Below are 21,295 nucleotides of genomic sequence, written 5' to 3' on the forward strand. Positions count from 1 at the left end.
TTCAATAGTCAAGAGGTGAAGGAAGCTGAAACACTAGCAATCAACCTGAAGAGGAAACTCTTGTTGAGCCAATTGACGAATCCGTACGTCTGAGGCATTCCAGTAAAGTTAGTGTTCCACCTGTGTTATATGGTTTTCATATAACAGCTGAAGGTGATAGATTTATCAGTGATAGCACACTGGTAAATCTGGATGAACCTAACAACTACAAGGAAACCATGCCAGGCCCCAAGTCTGCGAAATGGAAAGAGGCTATGGACAGCGAGATTCAGTCCATGTATGACAATAAAGTTTGGAACTTGGTTGACAATGTATCGGGTCATAAGACTGTCGAGTTCAAATGGATCTTCAAGAAGAAGACCCACATGGATGGGGAAGTACACACATATTAGGTGTGACTGGTTGCAAAGGGCTTTACTCAAACTCAAGGAGTTGACTATGATACAACGTTCTCACCAGTAGCAAAGATTAAATCTATAAGGGTTAAGCTAGCCATAGCGGCGTTTCATGACTATGAAATATGGCAAATGGATGTCTAAACTGCTTTCCTTAATGGGAAGTTGGCTGAAGATGTTTACTTGAGTCAACCAGCGAGTTTTTCAATGCAAAGTACCCTAATAGAGTGTGTAAGCTTGAGAAAGCCATTTATGGATTGAAACAAGCATCTCACAGATGGAATCTTCGTTTCGATGAGAAAGTCAAATAGTTTGGTTTTACGGGAAGAGAGGATGAGTCTTGTGTATACATCAAAGCTAGTGGGAGTATAGTAAGCTTTCTGGTATTGTATATAGATGACATATTGCTTATAGTAAAGAACATCCCAACCTTGCAAAAGGTTTAGTCCTGGCTTGGGAATTGTTTCGCTATGAAGGACCTTAGGGAAGCTGATTACATCCTAGGGATAAGGATATTGAGAGACAGGAGTAAAAGAATAATAGGAATTAGGCAAAGTACCTACTTTGACACGGTGTTGAAGTGTTTCAACATAGAGAACTCCAAGAAAGGTGACTTACCTATCCAAGGCAATGCCAAACTGAGTAAGACTTAGAGTCTGAGTACAGAGGCTGAGACAACAGAGATGAGTCGAATACCATATGCTACTTCAGTTGACTCGATCAGGTATGTTATGACTTGTACTCTCCCTGATGTGGCCTTTGCTTTGAGCATGGTCAGTAGATATCAAGGGAATCCTGGAAAAGCTCATTGGACTGCGGTTAAGAACATTCTTAAATACCTGCGAAGAACTAAGGATTGGATCCTTATCCTCTGTGGGAGTGATGACTTGAGAGTGACAGGGTAGAGTGATGCCAACTTTCAAACCGACAAAGATAATTTTCGCTCTCAGTTGGGCTGGGTGTTTACCCTGAATGGAGGAGTAGTAACATGGAAAAGTTCCAAGCAGTAGACAGTAGCTGATTCAACATGCAAATTAGAGTACATAGCAGCAAGCGAAGCGTCCAAGGAGGCGATATGGTTGAAAAACTTCATCGGAGACCGTGGAGTCATACCATCCATAAAGGAGCTTGTGGAGATTTTCTACGATAATGAAGGGGCGGTTGTCTCAACCAAGGAACCGAGAGATCATGGTAGATCTAGGCATATCGACAAAAAGTACCACTTCATAAGAAATCAAGTAAAATAAGGACATCTCGTGGTAAAGGGGATATCGTTAGAGGACAACCCAGCAATCCTCTTACGAAGGCACTGACTAGGGTTAAGCACTTACAGCATGCAAGGAGAATTGGGCTAACGGACGATATTAGTTTTAATCGTTAGATAAAGAGAAACTTGTAATAGCTAAATTGTAATTGACATTTGATGATTAAATAAAATGAGTTTTATTTAAAACTAAAGTTACTGTCTTGTGTCAATTATTTACTATTGTTTCACTTTGCATGTTTTGTCTTCCAGAATAATAAGATTATTTAAATCATCCACATTCGATCGTACTTTGGAAGTAGGTAATGAGGCTAGACTGTAATGAGTTGGCTTGTAGATTGTCTAGGGTGTTAGACATAGAAAGATTATGCTACACCATTCATGAGTGCTCCTAAAATAAGATTTGAGTATTGGATTCAACCCGCGCTCACCTGAATTACTTCATGGAATTTATCACGAGTAATTGTGAGATGCTAATATCATATAGTCTTCAAATCAAGATATATGACTTGTTGACTACGAGTTCGTTGTGCATTGATGGCATGAAAACGCATCAGTAACTTGATGTTATAAAATGTGTCGTTGTGCATGATTTGATGAGTAGTTAGTACAAGCATATAATGTCGAAGTTTATATGTTCCTTTTATCCTAACATGATTAAATGCGATATCTTGCGCCCCTCGATGATTCTGTTTTGACTATGTGTCGGGTCCGATCAGAACTAGATTGATATGTTTAGTTTTTTTCTATGTCAGATGAATTGGAAATCGGGAAACAAATTGCAGGAGAATAACTATGACTATGTTCCATGTATTTTTCCACATAGATATATTGAGAGTAGAGGAATATATGATCCATTATCTGAAGGACGCGTCACTGACTAGGACAGAGTTTGACAAGGGCTTTTGAAAGCTTACGATTGCTAAGTCGGATCCTGAAGTCACATAGGAAACTAAATTTATTAGAATTACCCAATTGGGAGAATGTTGGATTTGGTGTCTAAGCCCATAACTATAACTGGGATGTACTTGACCCGATTGTACCATGGTGCTTTTGGGTTGCCTTCACCAGTGCAATTTGATAGGATGGAATTTTTAGAATAAGGTTATTTATAATTTATTAATATATTACAAGTATAATATATTAATATGAAATCGTATTATTTAATTAGTATTGATCAAGAATTAATTTGGAATTAATTTTGTGATCAAAAGAGACTAATTAAATATATAGGGATTGATTGTGTAAATCAATGATTCTGATAGTGTGGGCTAATGATCCATAGTTATTTATGTTGGATATAGTGTCTAAGTCCATAACTTTATTTGGTATGTACTTGATCCGACCCTGCATGGTCCATTTGGGTTGCATGGCATTGCAATACTTGGATAGACTAAATGAGAGAATATGGCACTTATAATTATTAATATATTATAAGTTCTAATATATTAATAATAGTGTTATTTAATTAGTATTGATCAAGTATTAATCTAGTATTAATTTGCACTAGTACAAAAATGAGTTATGGTCACACCAAAAAATTGTGACCATATGCCTATAGTCACACTTTTTTTTTTCATTGAAAGTGTCACCGAAGGCTGTGCCATTTTAGACACCATACGACCACTTTTAAGTTTAGTGGCTATATCATATGAAAAACTGTGACCATAGCATAAAAGTGTGGCTATAGGGTGAAGTTTTTTGTTGTTGTAATCTATCATTTTATCCAATATTGTGACTCTAAACCCTTTATAGACACACCTTCTAGTTATTTTAGTGACGATCTTTCATGGAATGGTCACATGAAGTTTTTTTTCACTATGGCGTATTGATAATAATTCGTCACACAAAATAATGTTCATATTATGACTATTGACTATCGTTTAGAGACACAAAATTAAGCGAAACATGACCATATTCAACAAATGGCAACATGAATTTATTTGCACTATGACGTTTTGCTAATAATTTGTCACACAAAAAAAATATGACTATTAACAATCTTTTAGACACGCTCATAATAAAATAAATCATGACCATGTTCCCAAAATGGTCACATAAATTTATAATTTCAATGACCAAAAGTATTTTAAAGACACATACTATTTTTTAACTATGTTCATCCAATAACTTTCAGCCACATATGTATAATTTATCATGACCATTGCTATGATTCAAACATATAAAAAGTTGTAAGTGTGGCTATTTTATATCTTTTCTACATAGAAAATCAATTAAACATGACTGTAATTGATTTATAGACACAAAAGTATATATAACAGTGGCTAATATTCATCTTATGAACATAACAATTTGTTTGAAGTATGACCGGTTTTATCATTTAGACATTAAAAAATTTCAAAGTGTGACTATTGTTTTTATTATAGTCACATATACATACTTAAACCATAGTTGCAAATGTCGTATAGTTACATAATGTTTTTATAACTATGACTATTATAGAACATACAGCCACATGAATGTAGAAATAAGTGAAATATGTTAAGATTTTGACACACATTTATCTACATTGACAATACTATTTAGTTTTTAGTCATGTATACTAAATTGAAGCATGACTATAAAATCATTGTAGATACACAACTAATGTTTATTGTCCTTATTGTTTAGTGTTTAGCCACACAAATTTTTCATAACCATAACATTTGTTATCCTTTAGACACACCTATAGTTTTCAATGTGGCTATTGATCATAATTTAGATATCGCGAATCAATACAATCGTAACCATTAGTGTTGTATCGACACTCAAATTCATTCACCGTGACTACATTTACCCTATTGTGATATTACTTATAGTCACATGATTATTAAATAGAGTGACATGTGTATCTTTTCCGAGACACAAAAATTTTCAATGTTGTATTTCTTTTACTTTTAGTCACACATGTTTAATTAAAAGTGACTATAAAACACTTGTAGACACATATTGAGTTTCTATCATGACTATTGTTAACCCTTTAGTCACACGACACATTTTTTTGTAAAGTAACAATTCTATACATTTTAGTGATAAAACATAATAAAACATGATGGTAAAATTATTACAGACACATGGAATAAAAAACAATGTTAAATAAATGTAACCATAAGTGGACAATGTGAAACGATAAAAAAAGATCAATATTAATAATAATTCAAATGAAAATTCTCATATATAATTTCCCTAGTTAAAAGGTAAAAATTCTTGTAATCAAAACAAGTTTACTTAAATATGCTAAAGAAAGGAAAAAAGGCATCAACCAAAAACTAGATTTGTTTAGTCTTGTTGAAAGTGCTCCTTGTATGCTTGCCAATGCTCTCTCTCGTTATAAAACTTTTTTTTTGCTTCTTGGAGCTTTTACATTCATCATCTTGAGTTGATCTCATTCGTGGTATCTGTAGCAACATTGAACCAAACTTGAATAACTAATAATTTAAAAAACTAATTTCCAAAAGAAAAAAGTTTAATGCATAATGTAGTTAATAGAAGAAACAAACCTTTTTGTCACATTTGACAAGGTATTTTGGCCATGCAACAAAAGTTTTATGTGCCTCCTCAACTGTTTTGATATCACCGTTTTGATATGGTAAAAATGCAGCTCCCTTTATCACTTCATCAATTGATACTTTATAGCAGTCGTCTTGAAGTGGAACTCCATGAATGGCTTGTCTTTCTGAAGAAATGTAAATTGTACCATAAGCAACGTTGCTTCTATTATCTGGATATTGTAGAATGCACTTCATCGTCTTCATTGTCTACAATGATTGCACATATTTAGATAAAAAAGAATAAACACATATTTATATTTGCATTTTAAAATACATACCTGTGGGAGTTTTGGTGAATGAGTATCTTTTGTTTTTGGATGTGAATTTGTAGTCACACTCTTAGATTCAACGGTTATTTTGCCGGTTTTTGTCATTACCTATAAAACAATAATTCAATAATATATGGAAATCAGAAAATACTACAAAAAATATTAAAATCAATGAATTTTTCAAATAATTACTTACAAAGTACTACAAAAAATATTAAAATCAATGAACTTATCATAATTACTTACTCGTGTAACTGGTTCATTTGTCAATGATTTATCTGTGATAGGTGCTTTCTCTATGATAGTATTAGTAACAGGAGTACCATGAGATTCAACATTCTTGTCCACTGAAAAGACCTACAAAATTGAAGGAAAAGGGTCAATTTATGAAATAAATGCATTTTGCAAAAACAATAACAATTCACTTACTTGTGTTGGAGACTGATTCGGATGAGATGTTAGATTTGGTATCATTGTTCCTTGTGATTCAAGATGAGCTAAAACTAGCTTTAGTGTTTTATCTTGTTCTCTCACCTTTGTTGACAACGCTTTAAGTTCTTCATCTTTTTTCTGGAGCTCAAGTCTCTCATTCTGTAGTTCAAACTTTAGGTCCGCAATTTGTTCTTTTGAAGATCCTTTGGTTCTAGGAATATTGAAATATCTACTAGCAGTCACACTTGTGCCAACCCCTTTTAAGAATCCACCATTATCCTTGCCAAAGACTAATGACATGGCATCCATCCCAGGATCAAGCTTCACATCTCCATCTTTAATTTGTTTTTCATGTTCCACCTGTACACAAAAGGATATCAAAATAACATCGTCAATATTTATTTAACAAGTCACATTTGTTATAGCAATCAAATAACCAAGGAGAAAGTTTCAATAACTTACTAGTTTTTCTGCCATGAGTTTTACATTAGCATCTTCTATTTCGCCTGCTTTGTTTTCACGTCCTTTACACCACATTAATGACCGGGGTGGTATTTCATCTTTGGCAAGTACTTTATTATTTACCTAGTAATCATAGTTGTCAACTCGTAAAAGTCACAATATATATATATATATATATATATATATATATATATATATATATTACTCCTATATATACAAAACATGAAAGAAACATAGTTAAATACATCCAATGGAAAAACAAAACTTAAACAAATAGCAAGACTTAAAAAGAAAAGAAAGAACATCAAAAGAAGTGTGTTATTCAGATGTTAGCAACAAAGAAAACACATATTGGAAGAAATATAATATATGGTATCGACGTCTTAGGTATTGGCAGCATAATCTTGTCCATCATTGTATAGATTTTATGCATGTCGAAAAGAATGTAGGTGAGAGTCTAGTTGGAACAATGCTCAACATTCCTGGCAAAACAAAAGATGGATTGCAGGCTCGATTGGATTTGGCACATTTTGGGTTAAAGCCAGAGTTACAAGTTCATATTGAAGGCAACAAAACCACACTTCCGGCAGCAAGTTACACGTTAACAACAGAGGAAAAAACCATGTTTTGTGAAACATTATACAATTTAAGGGTTCCACAAGGGTATTGTTCTAATTTTTCTAGTTTGGTGAGTCTAAAGGATAGGAAGCTTATCGGACTTAAATCACATGACTATCACATGCTCATGCAACAATTTTTGCCCATCGCAATACGGTCTATTATGCCGAAATCCACAAGGGATGCTATTACCAGATTTTGTTTCATTTTCAAATCAATATGTAGCAAAGAAATAAAAGTTAAGGAGCTCGATAAGTTGCAAGAAGAATTATGTGTCACATTGTGCCTGCTTGAGAAATATTTTCCTCCATCATTTTTTGATGTTATGGTTCATTTAACTGTGCATCTAATTAGGGAAGTAAAATTATGTGGTCCAGTATGCTTTCGATGGATGTATCCATTCGAAAGGTGTATGAAGGTTATTAAGGGGCACGTGCGGAATAAAAATAAACCAGAAGGTTGCATTGCAGAAGAGAATATTGCAGAAGAGACAATTGAGTTTTTAAGTGAATTCCAAAAAAATATGAATACTGTTGGTATTCCACTTGAGAAGCATAACAACTTTGGAAATCATATTGATGACTATAGTATTTCTCTTAGGGATGGCACTCCAGTATCAGCATGTCGATCGGTTCAAGTTTCTCCAGACCTCTTCATCAAAGCACATTTCTATGTAATGCAAAATACAACTGAAGTTGTACCATATATTAAGTAAGTATTATTTACCTGTATGTATTTATTTTAAAATTTTATAATATCGTGTATCTAATATAATAATAATCAATGTATTTACAGTCGACACAAGGCATTTCTGAGAAACCAACACCCTTTTAAACGAAATGCATGGCTAGAGAATGAGCACAGTAAAATGTTTGGTCAATGGTTACGAGAGGAGGTACATTATTTTCATATTGAAATTATTTTTTTCTTTGTTGTATATGAGTTGAAGCTTATCCTTCTAATATGATTTAGGTTGAAAAAGAGTTATTGGTCTCAAAAGAAAGTGTATCAGAGACCGTTAGGTGGATTTCACATGGACCAAACACCAATGTACTGAAATACGATGCGTATGACATCAATGGATATACATTTCGTACAAAATGTCGTGAAGGCAAAGTTCATCAGAACAGCGGGATTAGTGTAGTGGCAACTGACACGCATATTTCTAATGAAGTTGTAACCTATGACCAAAACTCTTATTATGGGGTTGTAAAAGAGATATGGGTAATAGATTATCATTTTAAAAAAATTCCTCTTTTCATGTGTGACTGGGTTGACAATAAAAACGGAGTCAAGAAGGATCCGGTTGGGTACACCTTAGTTGAACTTGGTAGGTTAGGCCACAAAGATGATCCATTCATATTGGCCTCACAAGCACGACAAGTGTTCTACGTTACAGACCAACTGAATAAAAAATGGTCAATTGTCTTTATGACACCTCCCAAAAATTATAGAGATACGTATGACGATGTCGATGAGGAATTTAGTACTGTACTTTTTCCTCACAATGACAATATATTGCCACGTGTAGATCCACTTGACTTGCGTAAAGAATCACGAAATGATTATTTTCGGACTGACTGTCCGGGTATAGTCATACATAAGGTATAAATTTCTCATTCACATTCTAATTCTTGCATTTGTTTTATTTCAACTGTGAACATCCCATGATTTACATGTTTATAAGTAATATTTTTGCTACATTTTTCTGAGTCTAATGATTTCATTTGTTTGTATCAGGCACATGAGAATCCTTGATCCTGGTGTTATTAATTTTACGTTTTGTTGTCTGGTGCTCGATACCCCAAAGTTGGTTGTCTGAAAGAGAAAAAAAAAGTTTCTTTGAAATTTGCTCGAATGAGTGCATGCTTGTTGGCAGTTGCTACTAGGTCTCCCTGAAAAAATTGTCAATTGCTTGATGTATATTAATTAGAATTAAAACTCCTTTGTCTCATTTATGTTTTAACCCAAAATTGACAATAATACCCTTATTGCTAAACTATTTGTTTTTAACAAAATTGTGGATTAATGATCGAGAACTCTAATTATAAGAGTGTACTTTGTTTTTCTCTCGTTGTAATTATACTATTCCAAGTTCTGTGTTAGCAATTTAATTTAATATAATTTAGTTTCTATTCAAATTTTATGAATTTATAATATTTTATTTCATCAATGATCAATTAAACCATCATTATATTTACTTTGACTATTTTTGCAAAAGATGTTTAGAGTTCAACTATTAAACATTGGCAAAAGAATAATTATGGTCACATGTTTTCTTTTTGTGTTACATAACAAAATATTCACTTTTCGACACCCCATATAGTAGAACATGGCGGTATAATAATACTTATACGCAAATGTTTTAATTTCTTTTATCATGAAAATTCTTCATTTTCGACACACATAAGCATTAAACGGTAACCATGAAATACTAATAGTGATATGTTCTTTTTTCACGACAACTGTTTACTTTTAGTCACACGTAAAAATTAAACCGTAATCATACAACACTTCTAGTTCAAGGTTCTTCTTTCATTAAATTGTAACCATATAATACTTATAGTACTTGTTTTTTTTCCTTTAAAACATGGTTGTAGAATACTAAAAGTCACATGTTTTTTTTAAGATTATTAATATTTTTTACTTGTAATCACACATATGAAATAAATAAATGTCCACAAAGTACTAACAGCCATATATTTTTTTTCTTGTATCATGACTATTGTTAACTATTAAACAAGCATAAGATATTAAATCATGACTATGTGTTCTAAAAATTGGTAATAAAATACTCACAGTCATATGTTTTGTATTTAACAAAAGATTTTTATTTTTTTGTTTTTTTTTTGCTTTTACACACCTAATAATTTAATCAGTGACAATTAAATACTTATAATCAATTTTTTACTTTAATAATGACTATATTTTACTTTTATACACACACCAAATTGTAAAAAGTAACAATAAATTATTTATAGTTACAAGTATTTTCTTTTTTCACGAACATGATTTACCTTTTAGCCACACATAACATCTTTCACTGTGACTATAACATACTTATAGTTATACATTTTTTTTTCTTTTATCATGACAAATGTTTATTTTTAGACACACATAATACACTAAACATGACCATAAAGTACTTATAGTTACTTGTTTGGTTGCTCTTAATCAGTGTGTAATAAATGTTATAGTAGGGACACACAAATAATTAATGTGACCATATATTGCCTTTTAGTTATGTTGCATTCAAATGTCAAAATTTGCTCCATGATACAGCCACATACACATTTGTTTCATGTGACCATATAACAATATATTGTCTCTTAAAAAAACCATCACAAAGTTTTTCCATATATCTGACAAACATGTGGCGGATGGTGACATTTGGCCTCATTTTTCCGGTGTGGCTAATAATTGTCACATTTGTTATGTTTAAACGTGTCTAAATGTTTCAACTATATTACTAATGGTCATGAAATATAACTTAAAATGTCACTACAACAATGACAGAATTTTAGCAATAACCTTTAGACACAGTTTTAGTCAAAAGTGTGGCTGGGCGGTTTTGGCAAAAGTGTGACCATAGGTCATTTTTGTACTAGTGTTGGTGATCAAAGTGAGACTAATTAAATAGATAAGGTTGATTATGACAATCATCAATTCTTTTATGGTGGATTAATGATCCATGGTTTATGGGTTATGGATGTAACCATTTGGAGCTCCATGGATAGTCCATGGGAGTTACAAACCCATGGGTCATGAGAAATGAAGAGTCATGACAATTATGGGTCTTCTTAATGAAACCCTAATTGTGACACCACTATAAAAGGAACCCTTTGGCTAGCAAAATGGTGTCCTAGTGTTACAAGAGAGGGCATAACTGATTTTGAGTGTTAGAAGTATTCTCTCAAGTTATTCCAAGTTTTGTGGTGTTGTGTGAAGCATTTGAGGCACAACATTTGGGGTGCTAGGCTCACAAAGTCTTGAGGGAATCCAAGCAACAACAAGGTATGTATTTCTACTAGTTTTTATGTTTCATATATTCCCATGCCATGCTAGTTAGGAAATAACCATGAAAATGAAATTTGCATGTATATAGAGAAAACATAGATTCAAGGTTAGTAGGGTTGCATATACACTTAGGAAGTGTTAGAATGCTCAAAACCCATCAATTTAGGATGGCCTAAACCAATGAGATAGTCCAAGGATAGTCCATGGATGTTTAACCCATGGAGCCTAAGTAATATGAAAGGTCATTATGGTTTACATGGTGTAACCCTAGCATTTGTTAAACTATAAAAGCACACCCTCATGACCAAAATCGGTTAGACACACAAAAACATACACACCATCATTCTAAGAAGTTTGATATTGATTTTGTTTTAAGTAACTTATTCTCTTAAGCCTCCTCTAGCATATTGGTGTTTGTGAACCATTAGAGGTATCGCACTTGAGGTGCTTACGCTTTCAAAGGTCAAGAACTACAACTCCTTCTAAGAGGTAAGTAATCTAAGTAGTTGTATTGCTCAAATGTCAATTTGTATGCTAGTTAGGATGTATGCTTTGGAAAATCGAAAATATGTGTGACAACCCGAAATTTTTAGTTGTACAAACCCTATAGTCAAGCACTTCAAATAAGAGTCAAATGCATTTATGATAATTGGTATCCAGTTTAAAGTTCGTTTTGTGTGTTTTTAGTATTTATTCTTCAAACGAACGAATGAAAGGAAGTAGTTTCTCGGGTCTTGGAATAGCAAACCTACACTTAGCACCCTAATAAGGAGTTCACGGCTAAACTTTGGATGTTTGGTCCGTAAACTCCCTTGTGGCCTTAAACTCATGCTTAAGGCATGAGTTTACTTTTCATTCGTTCATTTCCCAACTTCTAAATCAAGAGCTTCCAAGTTTCCTCTCAAGTATCATAACCCATTTCTTCCAAATCTTCCAATATTTAAGTGATTTCTTTGTTTGATTTGTGTTTAAAACCTTTCATCTAGTTGTTATACTCCATTTCATCCATGAATTCTTCATGTTTACTTAGATCTTCAAGTGTTCATCAAAACACCAAGAACACCAAGAACACACACTAGTGTTCTTGGACCTTAAACACCCAATCACGCTTCTAGATTGTAAGTACACTTATCTTAGCTTGTTATACACTTGAAATGAACTTGTTTATACCTAGAAAACACAATGAATCACAATATGAAAGGTGTTTACGGCCAAGGAATGTTCTTGCACCGTAAACCCTAATAGATGGGGCAACGTGAGCCCTAGTCCCTTCCTTAGCCTTGGATACTAGTCTAGATCCCTTCCTTGAAGTGTTTAGGACCTTAAACATCAAAAGACCATGAATCCATAGAGTTTACGGCCGTAAACCCAAGAGTAATGGTCCATGGGCCGTAAACTCTATAATATAGTGCCAATGTGCCATAATGAATTCCTAAGGCTTAGACTTGAAATAAGAGTGCTTCTTTATGACTTAGAGGGCCTCAAGACACAAAATGGTACCAATTACCATGAGTTTACGGCCGTAAACTCATGGGGGAAATGACCATAGGTCGTAAACTCCTTAAGGAGTGGTCCTTGGGCCATAAACGCAAATGCAATGCCATACAACCTGTAGATGCAACCCTAATGTACTCCTAAGACTTGAATCAAAGTTTTATCCATGTTTTAGGGTGTCTTTACTTGATTAATTAGTTGTTAAATGACTAATTGGATACATATATGTGTTATTATATGTTAATTAGGATCCGTGTGTGTGTTCAAGTCTTCACTTGACACTTAGCATCCTATACCATCCGTTCATGCAAACCACTCACTACAGGTGAGTTCATACCCCTTAATTAACCTTTAATATGTTTTAAATGCTTTTATAGTGGGGGGGGGGGGGGAATACAAGTTGAGTTATACTGGTTATTACATCAATCACATGTGATTAACCAAAAGTCACTTCTTTAAATTGTAATGATGGTGTTCATAACTTGTCCTCAAGTTATGGATAACCAAAAGTCACTTCTTTAAATTATGATTAAAGAACTAAAGAGGTTTCATAAAATGAAGAGTCTTCATTTTTATGAACCATTAAAACTCATAAGTTACAAATTGAAGAGACTTGGAATAGTTTCAATTCTTGCCCTCAAGTTTTGGAATTTGAAAAGTCTTACACTCTAATACTTTAATTCCAAATTAAACCTTATATTTTTAAAAATTTTAAAAATCAACACTTATACTATTATTATAACTTTATTATATATATATATATATATATATATATATATATATATATATATATATATATGTATAAGAATATGTCGTTCTTACCGTTAGTAGGCCTCATTCACGAAGTCGGTCTATAAGGGGGGGGGGGGGGGGGTATAAGGTTGTTGCCTATAAAATGGTGACTTAATGGGTGTCCACTCTCACCCACCGCTTCCTTGATCGGTGGAGGGTCGTTAGCCGAACGGGTAGGATATGACTTTAAATTCTCATTAAAAGTATAATGAATTATAAAGTAACTATACATTATAAATTCCCAATCTTAGTTACTTTAGGAAAATGTGAATTTGGTGCTAGCCCATAAAATTACACTTTGTACCATACCAAGTTTTTAGTGGAGCGTGTGTGGTTAACCGGCACACTAACATGGACTAGTAAGAGTGGCAAAGGGTAACTTGACTTTATTATAGATCAATGGAGCGTGTGTGGTTAACCGGCACATCGATTAGGTAATATTGTTAAGGGTACCAAGTCAATTTGTATGGTTATTCACACCTTGTTTGTGATCCTCGGCATCCTAGTCACAAACTTGAGAGGGCACATTCGAGATTCAAACATGCCATTGAAAAGTTCAATGTATCTCAAACGATCTAGGAGTTTCAAAACTAATAAAACCTAATAATAAAATATTTCGTCATATGGTGGAAATTGGTAAATCGTCATTTACCTACCTTCAAATATTTTATAGTGTGGATTACGGCATCCCTCTTCCACCTATAAATAGTTTGTTGGATCCTAGCCTTAATATTTCATTTGGGTGACTTATTAAGGAGTCTTAATCTAATGAAACTTACCTTCCTTTTATTCCAGATGTCTTCCAATAACGCTGCTGGCTCAAACCCGATAGGCTCCTTTTCCCTAATGAACTTGTGTGGTAAGGTCATCTTTGATGGATCCAACTTTAATGAGTGGATCAGAAACATCAGGATGATTACCCGCTATGAGGACAAAGAATATGTCCTTGACAGGGAGGTTAAGGTTGTTAATGAAGCCACTGCTACTCCAGAAGAGCTTGTGGAGTTCATTACACATGAAAAGGATGCTGTTAGGATTAAAACCCTACTTGAGATTTGATGAACAAGATGCTGAAAATAAGAACAAACACAAATATGAAGATTAGGTCGAATGATCACTCGATTTATTCAAATATGAGGAATAAATTACACTTTCAGCATAGACTAAAGAATCTAGCACTACATAAGAAACCTCACGTGGCGGCTACATTTTGCTCACTCTTAACCCTAATTGTGAATAATACATGACAATTTATAGGGAAAAGACAAGTCTTGGGCTTTTAACCTAGAAATCATCAAAGGGGCCCATTTCCATCATCCATGGAGTGCTTTGAAACCCTACAATCTCCCCCTCAAAGTATGGAATGGATGACAATGCTTTAACTTCCAAAACAAGCATCTAGCAAATAAAAAGATCTGCAATGAGGAATATATGAAGCAATTCACGAATTTTGATTCTTTAATAGTCTTGAAACACGGGCTCTAGGATATATAAATCAAGCACTGATGTAATGTCTTTAAACTTCATGTTCGAATGTAATCCCAAAAAAAAATCTTCATGAAAACCAAACCCGCCATAAAAACCCACTTCAGAATAAAGAAACCGAATCACTTCTTGTCTTTGAAGAGCTCCCCCTCCAAGTCATAATGATCTTCAAATAAGCTAATGATATAAGCCATTAAAAAATATCATGTAACCACCCAAACTTTAAGATTCGTAGTGTCACTTGATCGTGAAAATACTAGAAGTCGGAGATATAACAAGTCCTTAGCAGAGCTCGATAAAGAACTTCCGCTGTAAAGGATACTTCTCTGTAAAAGCTTTAGCAGAGCTCGATGAAGAACTTCCACTATAAAAGCTACCTTCATAATTCAACCACAAGCTTTATCAAAAATCTTCAACTTTGACAAAATGATATAAACGATGAAGTATAAAATCCAAAAAAGTCGTGACAATTTGACGTTATCTTGTAAAACGACTTTCCGAACCGCCAAGACTTGATGAAATCTTTATTTTTCTGTTCACGAAAAAAGATGTGCGTTAAAGAATTCAAAAATGTTTATCGGCCCTTAAATTTGTAAACTTTTCTGAATATAGGGCAGAAACTGTCACTTGTTGAAATTCAGGGACTTAAATAGTAGCTCTGCATCATTTTCCCTTTGGTTTGTAACAAATTCCGGAAATCAAATTAAAATTGCCATGTTGGTGAAGTTACAGGGGCCAAATGTGTAAAATCGAAGTCATCTTCCTCATTTATCGTCTGATTGACGAACACAGCCTCACGACCCGTAAATAGAACTCCGATTCCGAGACATCGACTGAAAACCAATCGGAAAACATCCAATGTTCGGAATCCAAATAATTTCAAGCAACAGTGAACTCCGAATGCATCGGTTCCTAGCATCCAGTTCCGAATGCCAATCGATTCCGAGACCTGCACTTCAATTCCCAAAATCTACCATCAAGTGCGAATAAGGTTTCTGTTCTGAACTTCACAGTCATTCCCATACAGCCTTCGTATCCGATTGTATTCGTAGGTGAGACCATTTGTTCCAATTTTGACTTTTAGCATTGACGTCCAAAAACATCTTCTTCCAATCGTTTCTATTTCTGAACACTCCGATTCTTTCATTCTGAGCAACATGATTCAGATTGATTTTGCAATTTCAGTTTAGATTTAAGTTTCAATTGAGTGACATCATTCTGACTACCAAATTGTTCATTACCCCATTGTTCCAAAAACATCTACTCATCGATTCGTCTTCATCGGTTCTTAAAATATAAATGATCAATTCATCAACAACAATCCCTAATTAACATCGAATGGAAAATCTAGACCCATTATCACAATCGATCATACAGATACCAAGATGTGATTCTCGTTCACTAAAATTATTATCAATCGTTGATTGGATCAAATTAAAACTAGAGAACAAAGTCGATTAGGTCAAACGAAATCGATTTTAAGACCAAAACTCAACAGCAAAACCAAAGCGATGATCAAATCAAATAGAAATCGAGAAGATACAGCAGAACAAAAAAGTGTTCAATCACCATGAAGTTAAACTCTTAAATCAAAGAAGAAATTTGACTTGCGTGATTTTGTTATGTCAAACGGCAATACAAGAACAATCAATGAACATTGAATGAAATTAATGGGTTTTTGAGTGAAATGAATGAACAGTAAACAATGAATATGGGCTTAAGAACAATACATCATCGGATGAATGAATATAGATTAAAACAATCGGGCTAAATCAATGGAAATAAGAATCGATTATTTGGCCTGAAACGTGAATCTATAGAAAAACTGTTCTAAAAACAAATCAGATCCAAAGAATAAAGAATACCACAATGATCAATAGAAGAATATCATAAATCTTCATGATTAGTAGGCTTCAACAAGATTTTGATTCCAAAACGCCAAAACACCAATAAATCTTCAATAACATGTGTAGAAAATCATCAAATCAAGAACCGATACTTCAAAAATCAATAGATCTTAGAAGACCCGCTCTGATACCACTTGTTAGGATTAAAACCCTAATTGAGATTTGATGAACAAGATGCGGAAAATAAGAACAAACACAAAGATGAAGATTAGGTCGAATGATCACTCGATTTATTCAAATATGAGGAATAGATTACACTTTCAACATAGACTAAAGAATCTAACACTACATAAGAAACCTCACATGGCGGCTACATTTTGCTCACTCTTAACCCTAATTGTGAATAATACATGACAATTTATAGGGAAAAGACAAGTCTTGGGCTTTTAACCTAGAATTCATCAAAGGGGCCCATTGCCATCATCCATGGAGTGCTTTGAAACCCTACAGATGCCACCAAGGTGTCCTGCATCATGATGGCCACAATGACTCTGGGACTCCAAAAATCTTATGAAGATTTCTACCCCTATGAGATGCACCTAGTGTTGGATTAATGTCTAAGTCCATAACTATAATTGGTAAGACTTGACCCGACCCGGCATGGTGCATTTGGGTTGCATGGCATCATGCACTTGGATTGACTATAATGAGAGAAATAAGACACTTATGGTTATTAATATATTTTAAGTTCTAGTATATTAATAACAAGAATAATAAGATTATTTAATTAGTATTGATCAAGAATTAATCTAGGATTAATTAAGTGATCAAAAGAAGACTAATTAAATATATGGGTTGATTGTGTAAATCATCCATACTTGTATAGTGGGCTAATGCTCCATGGATAATCAAGTTGGGCTAAAACCCATAGGATGGTCCATGGATGCTCCATGGTGTATTTGAACCCATGGATCCAAGGAAATGGAAAGTCATGACAATTAGGGTTTACCCTAATTGTAACACTATATAAAGATCTTATTCTTGACAAAATCGGCCACTAGAGTAAAAAATAAGGGCTAGCCGATTTAATGAAGTGTAGATTTCTCTCAAGTTATTCCAAGTGTATTTGGTGTTGTGTGAACCATTTGAGGTGTCACACTTAGGGCACTAGGCACTCAAGCTTCATGAAGACTTTCTACATCAAAGAGGTATGTATTCTATCTTGTTACACTCATTGTTTTGTATGCTAGATTAGGATAATACCTTGGAAGTTCTTATTTGCATGTATAATAGAGAAAACATAGATCCAAGGTATTTAGGGTTGCATGTACACTTAGGAGTGTTAGAATGCTCATAACCTAACAGTGGTATCAGAGCCTAGGCTTGTTTTCAATTATACTTGATGCAAATTGCTGAAAAATGCTGAAAAACTCGATTTTTTGGCTTTCTGGGCACTGGACTCGCCGAGTCCACTGATGAACACGTCGATTCCATGAGTAAAATCATCCTACTCGCCGAGTAGGTTCATGCACTCGACGAGTAGGAGCCCCAGACAGCATATTTTCGAGGTTTTTGGCTAGAAATGGACTAGGAACATTACCCTAAGTTGTTTTTGAACTTATAAACTTGTTTTTGATGTGGTAATGTTCATGCTAATCCAATTTCAAAGATAATTGTCAATAGATTCATGTTTTGTATTAGTTTAAGGTTTAGACTAATTACATGAAAAAGTTTGATTTGAATTATCTTGTTCTTATGAGTTGCTTAGATTAATAGAAAAGTTGAGTGAAATAGTTGTTTTCAATCCAAATTAATCTAAGAGTTGATTCTAAAATGTGTTTTTGTAACTTGTCCTCAAGTTATATGAAAAGTCACATTTAAGTTTCATAAAACTCATAAAAGTTGGCAAAGGTTACAAAATGAAGAGTCTAGTTCTAATTAAATGGTGTTATGACTTCATAATTTGTCCTCAAGTTATGGAGGACCAAGAGTCTCTTCATTAAATAATAAATAAAAAAAAAAGTGTAACCTTAATTAATTTCATAAGTTATAAAATAAAGGAAAAAGTTAATTCTTTTATTAGTTTAAAGTCTTCCATAACTTGTCCTCAAGTTATGGAACTTGAAGAGTTTTTGGATTAAAACTACTTTAAACACATAAGTTATGGAATTAATTAGTTTTGAATAGTATCAAAACTTGCCCTCAAGTTTTCGAATTTGAAAAGTTTTCACTTATGAATACTTTAATTGCAAGTTAGCCCTTAGATTTTTAAAGAGTTAAAATTCAACCCTTATACTTTATAATATTATAAGTTAATAATATATATATATATATATATATATATATATATATATATATATATATATATATATATATATATATATATATATATGTATGTATAAGAGTAAAGTCAGTCTTACCGCTAGTACGCCTCATTCACGAAGCCGGTCTATAAGGTGGGTATAAGGTTGTTGCCTATAAAAAGGCAACTTAATGGGTGTCCACTCTCACCCACCGCTTGCTTGACTGGTGGAGGGTCGTTAGCCGAACGGGTTTGACTGGACTAGAATTCTCCCTTCATTAAAAGTATTAATGATAAATACTAAGTAACTAAACTCTTAATAATACCCAATCTCAGTTACTTAGGAAAATGTGAATAAGGTGCTAATCCATGAAATTACACTTTGCACTTTGTTTAAGTCGGTTAGTGGAGCGTGTGTGGTTAACCGGCACACTAACTCGTATTTAACAAGGTAGGCAAAGGGTAACTTAATGTTTATCATAGTATCGATGGAGCGTGTGTGGTTAACCGGCACATCGATTGAGGGGTAAACACTTAAGGGTACCAAGTAATTTGCATGGTTACTTCACACCTTGTTTTGTGATCCTCGGCATCCCGGTCACAAAACCTGAAGGGCACACTCGAGATTGAAACATGCCATTGAAAAGTTCAATGAATCTCAAAAGATCTAGGAGTTTCAAATCCAATTAAAACCTAATAATACATTTTGTTTATCTTGGTGGAAATTGGTGAATCGTCATTCACCTACCTTCAAATATTTTATAGCTTGGATTACGGCATACCTCTTCTAAGTTATAAAATAGTTTGTAGGGTCCTAGCCTTAATATTTCATATTGGGTGTCATATTAAGGACTTAAGATCAACTATCTTGAATATCTCCCAAAATATGTCTGGTTTAGACATTTATGATCTTCCCAAATCTCTTGAAACAAGGTTTCCTAAATGAAGATGATGTCCCTTGGAAATCATACTTCATTCACCTCCTCCCCAACCCACAAGTTCTTGAAAAGTTTAAGGTCACTCAGGCCCTATTGGCAAGGCAAGGTCTAGGTGTGGTCACATCTTGGAGATGTAGTCACATATTGACAAGCCGGGAGAGTTGGGTGTCAAAGTCTTGAGAAAGTTGGTGGTTCAATCACTTTCTAAGTCACATAGTGAGTTCCTTTGGGACACCTATGAAACATACTATGACAAGACCCTTAATGATCTTATCTATTTGTTAAGATCAACTTCTTTAAAACTTTATGGACATTGACAATAGTGACACAGGAAATCCAGAAAAGCATTCTCTTCCCAATGGAAAGGGATCGGCCATAGTCAACTCGGTTGACCAAATGGTATAGAGAAAAAGCTAAGTCTATGATAGTCTCGTGTACCATTATCAAAGGGTCCATATGTTTACATTGCCAAAGAAAGGGGCATTGGTTGCGAAGCTGCCAACTTTACCTAAGGATGTTAAAGTCAATAAGTTTTCTATTCTGAGATTCTTGATACATGATGTGACTGGGTCACATGGTGATGTTTTAAGAATCAAAGAAAAGTGAAGAAACTTAAAGAAAGAATATGTTGAATCTGATGGCGTAGATGGATTTCTATCGCATAGCTTGAAGATCGGATTCTTGAGCTACTTCTTAGGAGTTATGAGATATTGCTTAGGAATAGATAACAACAAGTTTTCATATGGATTGTAAGGATAAGTTTTTCCGCAAAGTTTTAAAATAAAAGAAAATTTTAGATTTTATTTATTTTAAAATATCCTTACAATGGCATTTGAGGAAAAATTGTTGCTTATATGATTCCATTAATAGCAAGAGTGGAAATATGAAATTGATTCTTTCATTTTTGGTAATGTCTAAATTTACCAAATAAGGAAAGATTCCCATCACCCAAGTTTCAATTGGACCGGAACTTGGAATCATGCAAGTTGTATAGCATGATGAATGAGAAATTTCAAGTATTGGAAAATTAAGACTAATTACTTGTTCACATGGATGTGTGAGTCAAGTGAAGGACTAAGGGATCGAGTACACATTCTTGTGTACTGATTAAGTCCACCACAAAAGATTGATAAGACTATTCGTCATGATTTACTTAAGTTCAGATAATATGGTTATACTTACAAGCATAAGTGTAATTCTGAGACATTGGAAAAGGTTCCAATGTAAGGCAGAGCGAATAAGAAGAATCAAATTAGGCAGAAGGATAAAAGTTTCTCAAATCTGAAAAGATGGGAGAGTACTTTAGTATCAGTTTTGTGATCATCTTAATGATTAAGAAACCATAGCACAATTAGTTCTCTAAGGAAATCTTAGTGCATTCTTGTGACTAAGAAGAGGGATCTTGAATTGTTGAAATGGTTAAATCAAG

At 33.8% G+C, this 21,295-nt stretch overlaps 2 protein-coding genes across 2 annotated transcripts; one reads left to right on the top strand and one right to left on the bottom strand.

Moving 5' to 3' along the window:
* Positions 1-4,781: 4,781 nt before the first annotated feature.
* On the bottom strand, positions 4,782-6,528 carry LOC111912946 (uncharacterized). The gene is made up of 6 exons (XM_023908670.3): positions 6,374-6,528; positions 5,909-6,271; positions 5,726-5,836; positions 5,489-5,587; positions 5,160-5,417; positions 4,782-5,057 (listed from the first exon to the last, which is right to left on the bottom strand). The coding sequence occupies exons 1-6, from the start codon at positions 6,446-6,448 to the stop codon at positions 4,929-4,931; spliced, it is 1,035 nt and encodes a 344-aa protein (XP_023764438.1). The 5' UTR covers positions 6,449-6,528; the 3' UTR covers positions 4,782-4,928.
* Positions 6,529-6,700: 172 nt separating this feature from the next.
* Positions 6,701-9,016, top strand: LOC111912951 (uncharacterized). The gene is made up of 4 exons (XM_023908673.3): positions 6,701-7,702; positions 7,787-7,886; positions 7,964-8,596; positions 8,732-9,016. Exons 1-4 carry the CDS (start codon positions 6,801-6,803, stop codon positions 8,747-8,749), a joined length of 1,653 nt encoding a protein of 550 aa, XP_023764441.3. The 5' UTR covers positions 6,701-6,800; the 3' UTR covers positions 8,750-9,016.
* The last annotated feature ends 12,279 nt before the right edge of the window (positions 9,017-21,295 follow it).

Source organism: Lactuca sativa, chromosome 3 (genome assembly GCF_002870075.4).
Source record: "Lactuca sativa cultivar Salinas chromosome 3, Lsat_Salinas_v11, whole genome shotgun sequence".
NCBI lineage: Eukaryota > Viridiplantae > Streptophyta > Magnoliopsida > Asterales > Asteraceae > Lactuca > Lactuca sativa.

Coding starts and splice junctions, on each gene's coding strand:
- LOC111912946 (XM_023908670.3), bottom strand. CDS start 6,448: ATGTGGTGTAAAGGACGTGAAAACAAAGCAGGCGAAATAGAAGATGCT. Junction 6,272..6,373: donor AACTCATGGCAGAAAAACTA/GTAAGTTATTGA, acceptor TTTTGTGTACAG/GTGGAACATGAAAAACAAAT. Junction 5,418..5,488: donor ATTCACCAAAACTCCCACAG/GTATGTATTTTA, acceptor CAATCATTGTAG/ACAATGAAGACGATGAAGTG.
- LOC111912951 (XM_023908673.3), top strand. CDS start 6,801: ATGCATGTCGAAAAGAATGTAGGTGAGAGTCTAGTTGGAACAATGCTC. Junction 7,703..7,786: donor GAAGTTGTACCATATATTAA/GTAAGTATTATT, acceptor ATGTATTTACAG/TCGACACAAGGCATTTCTGA. Junction 7,887..7,963: donor GTCAATGGTTACGAGAGGAG/GTACATTATTTT, acceptor AATATGATTTAG/GTTGAAAAAGAGTTATTGGT.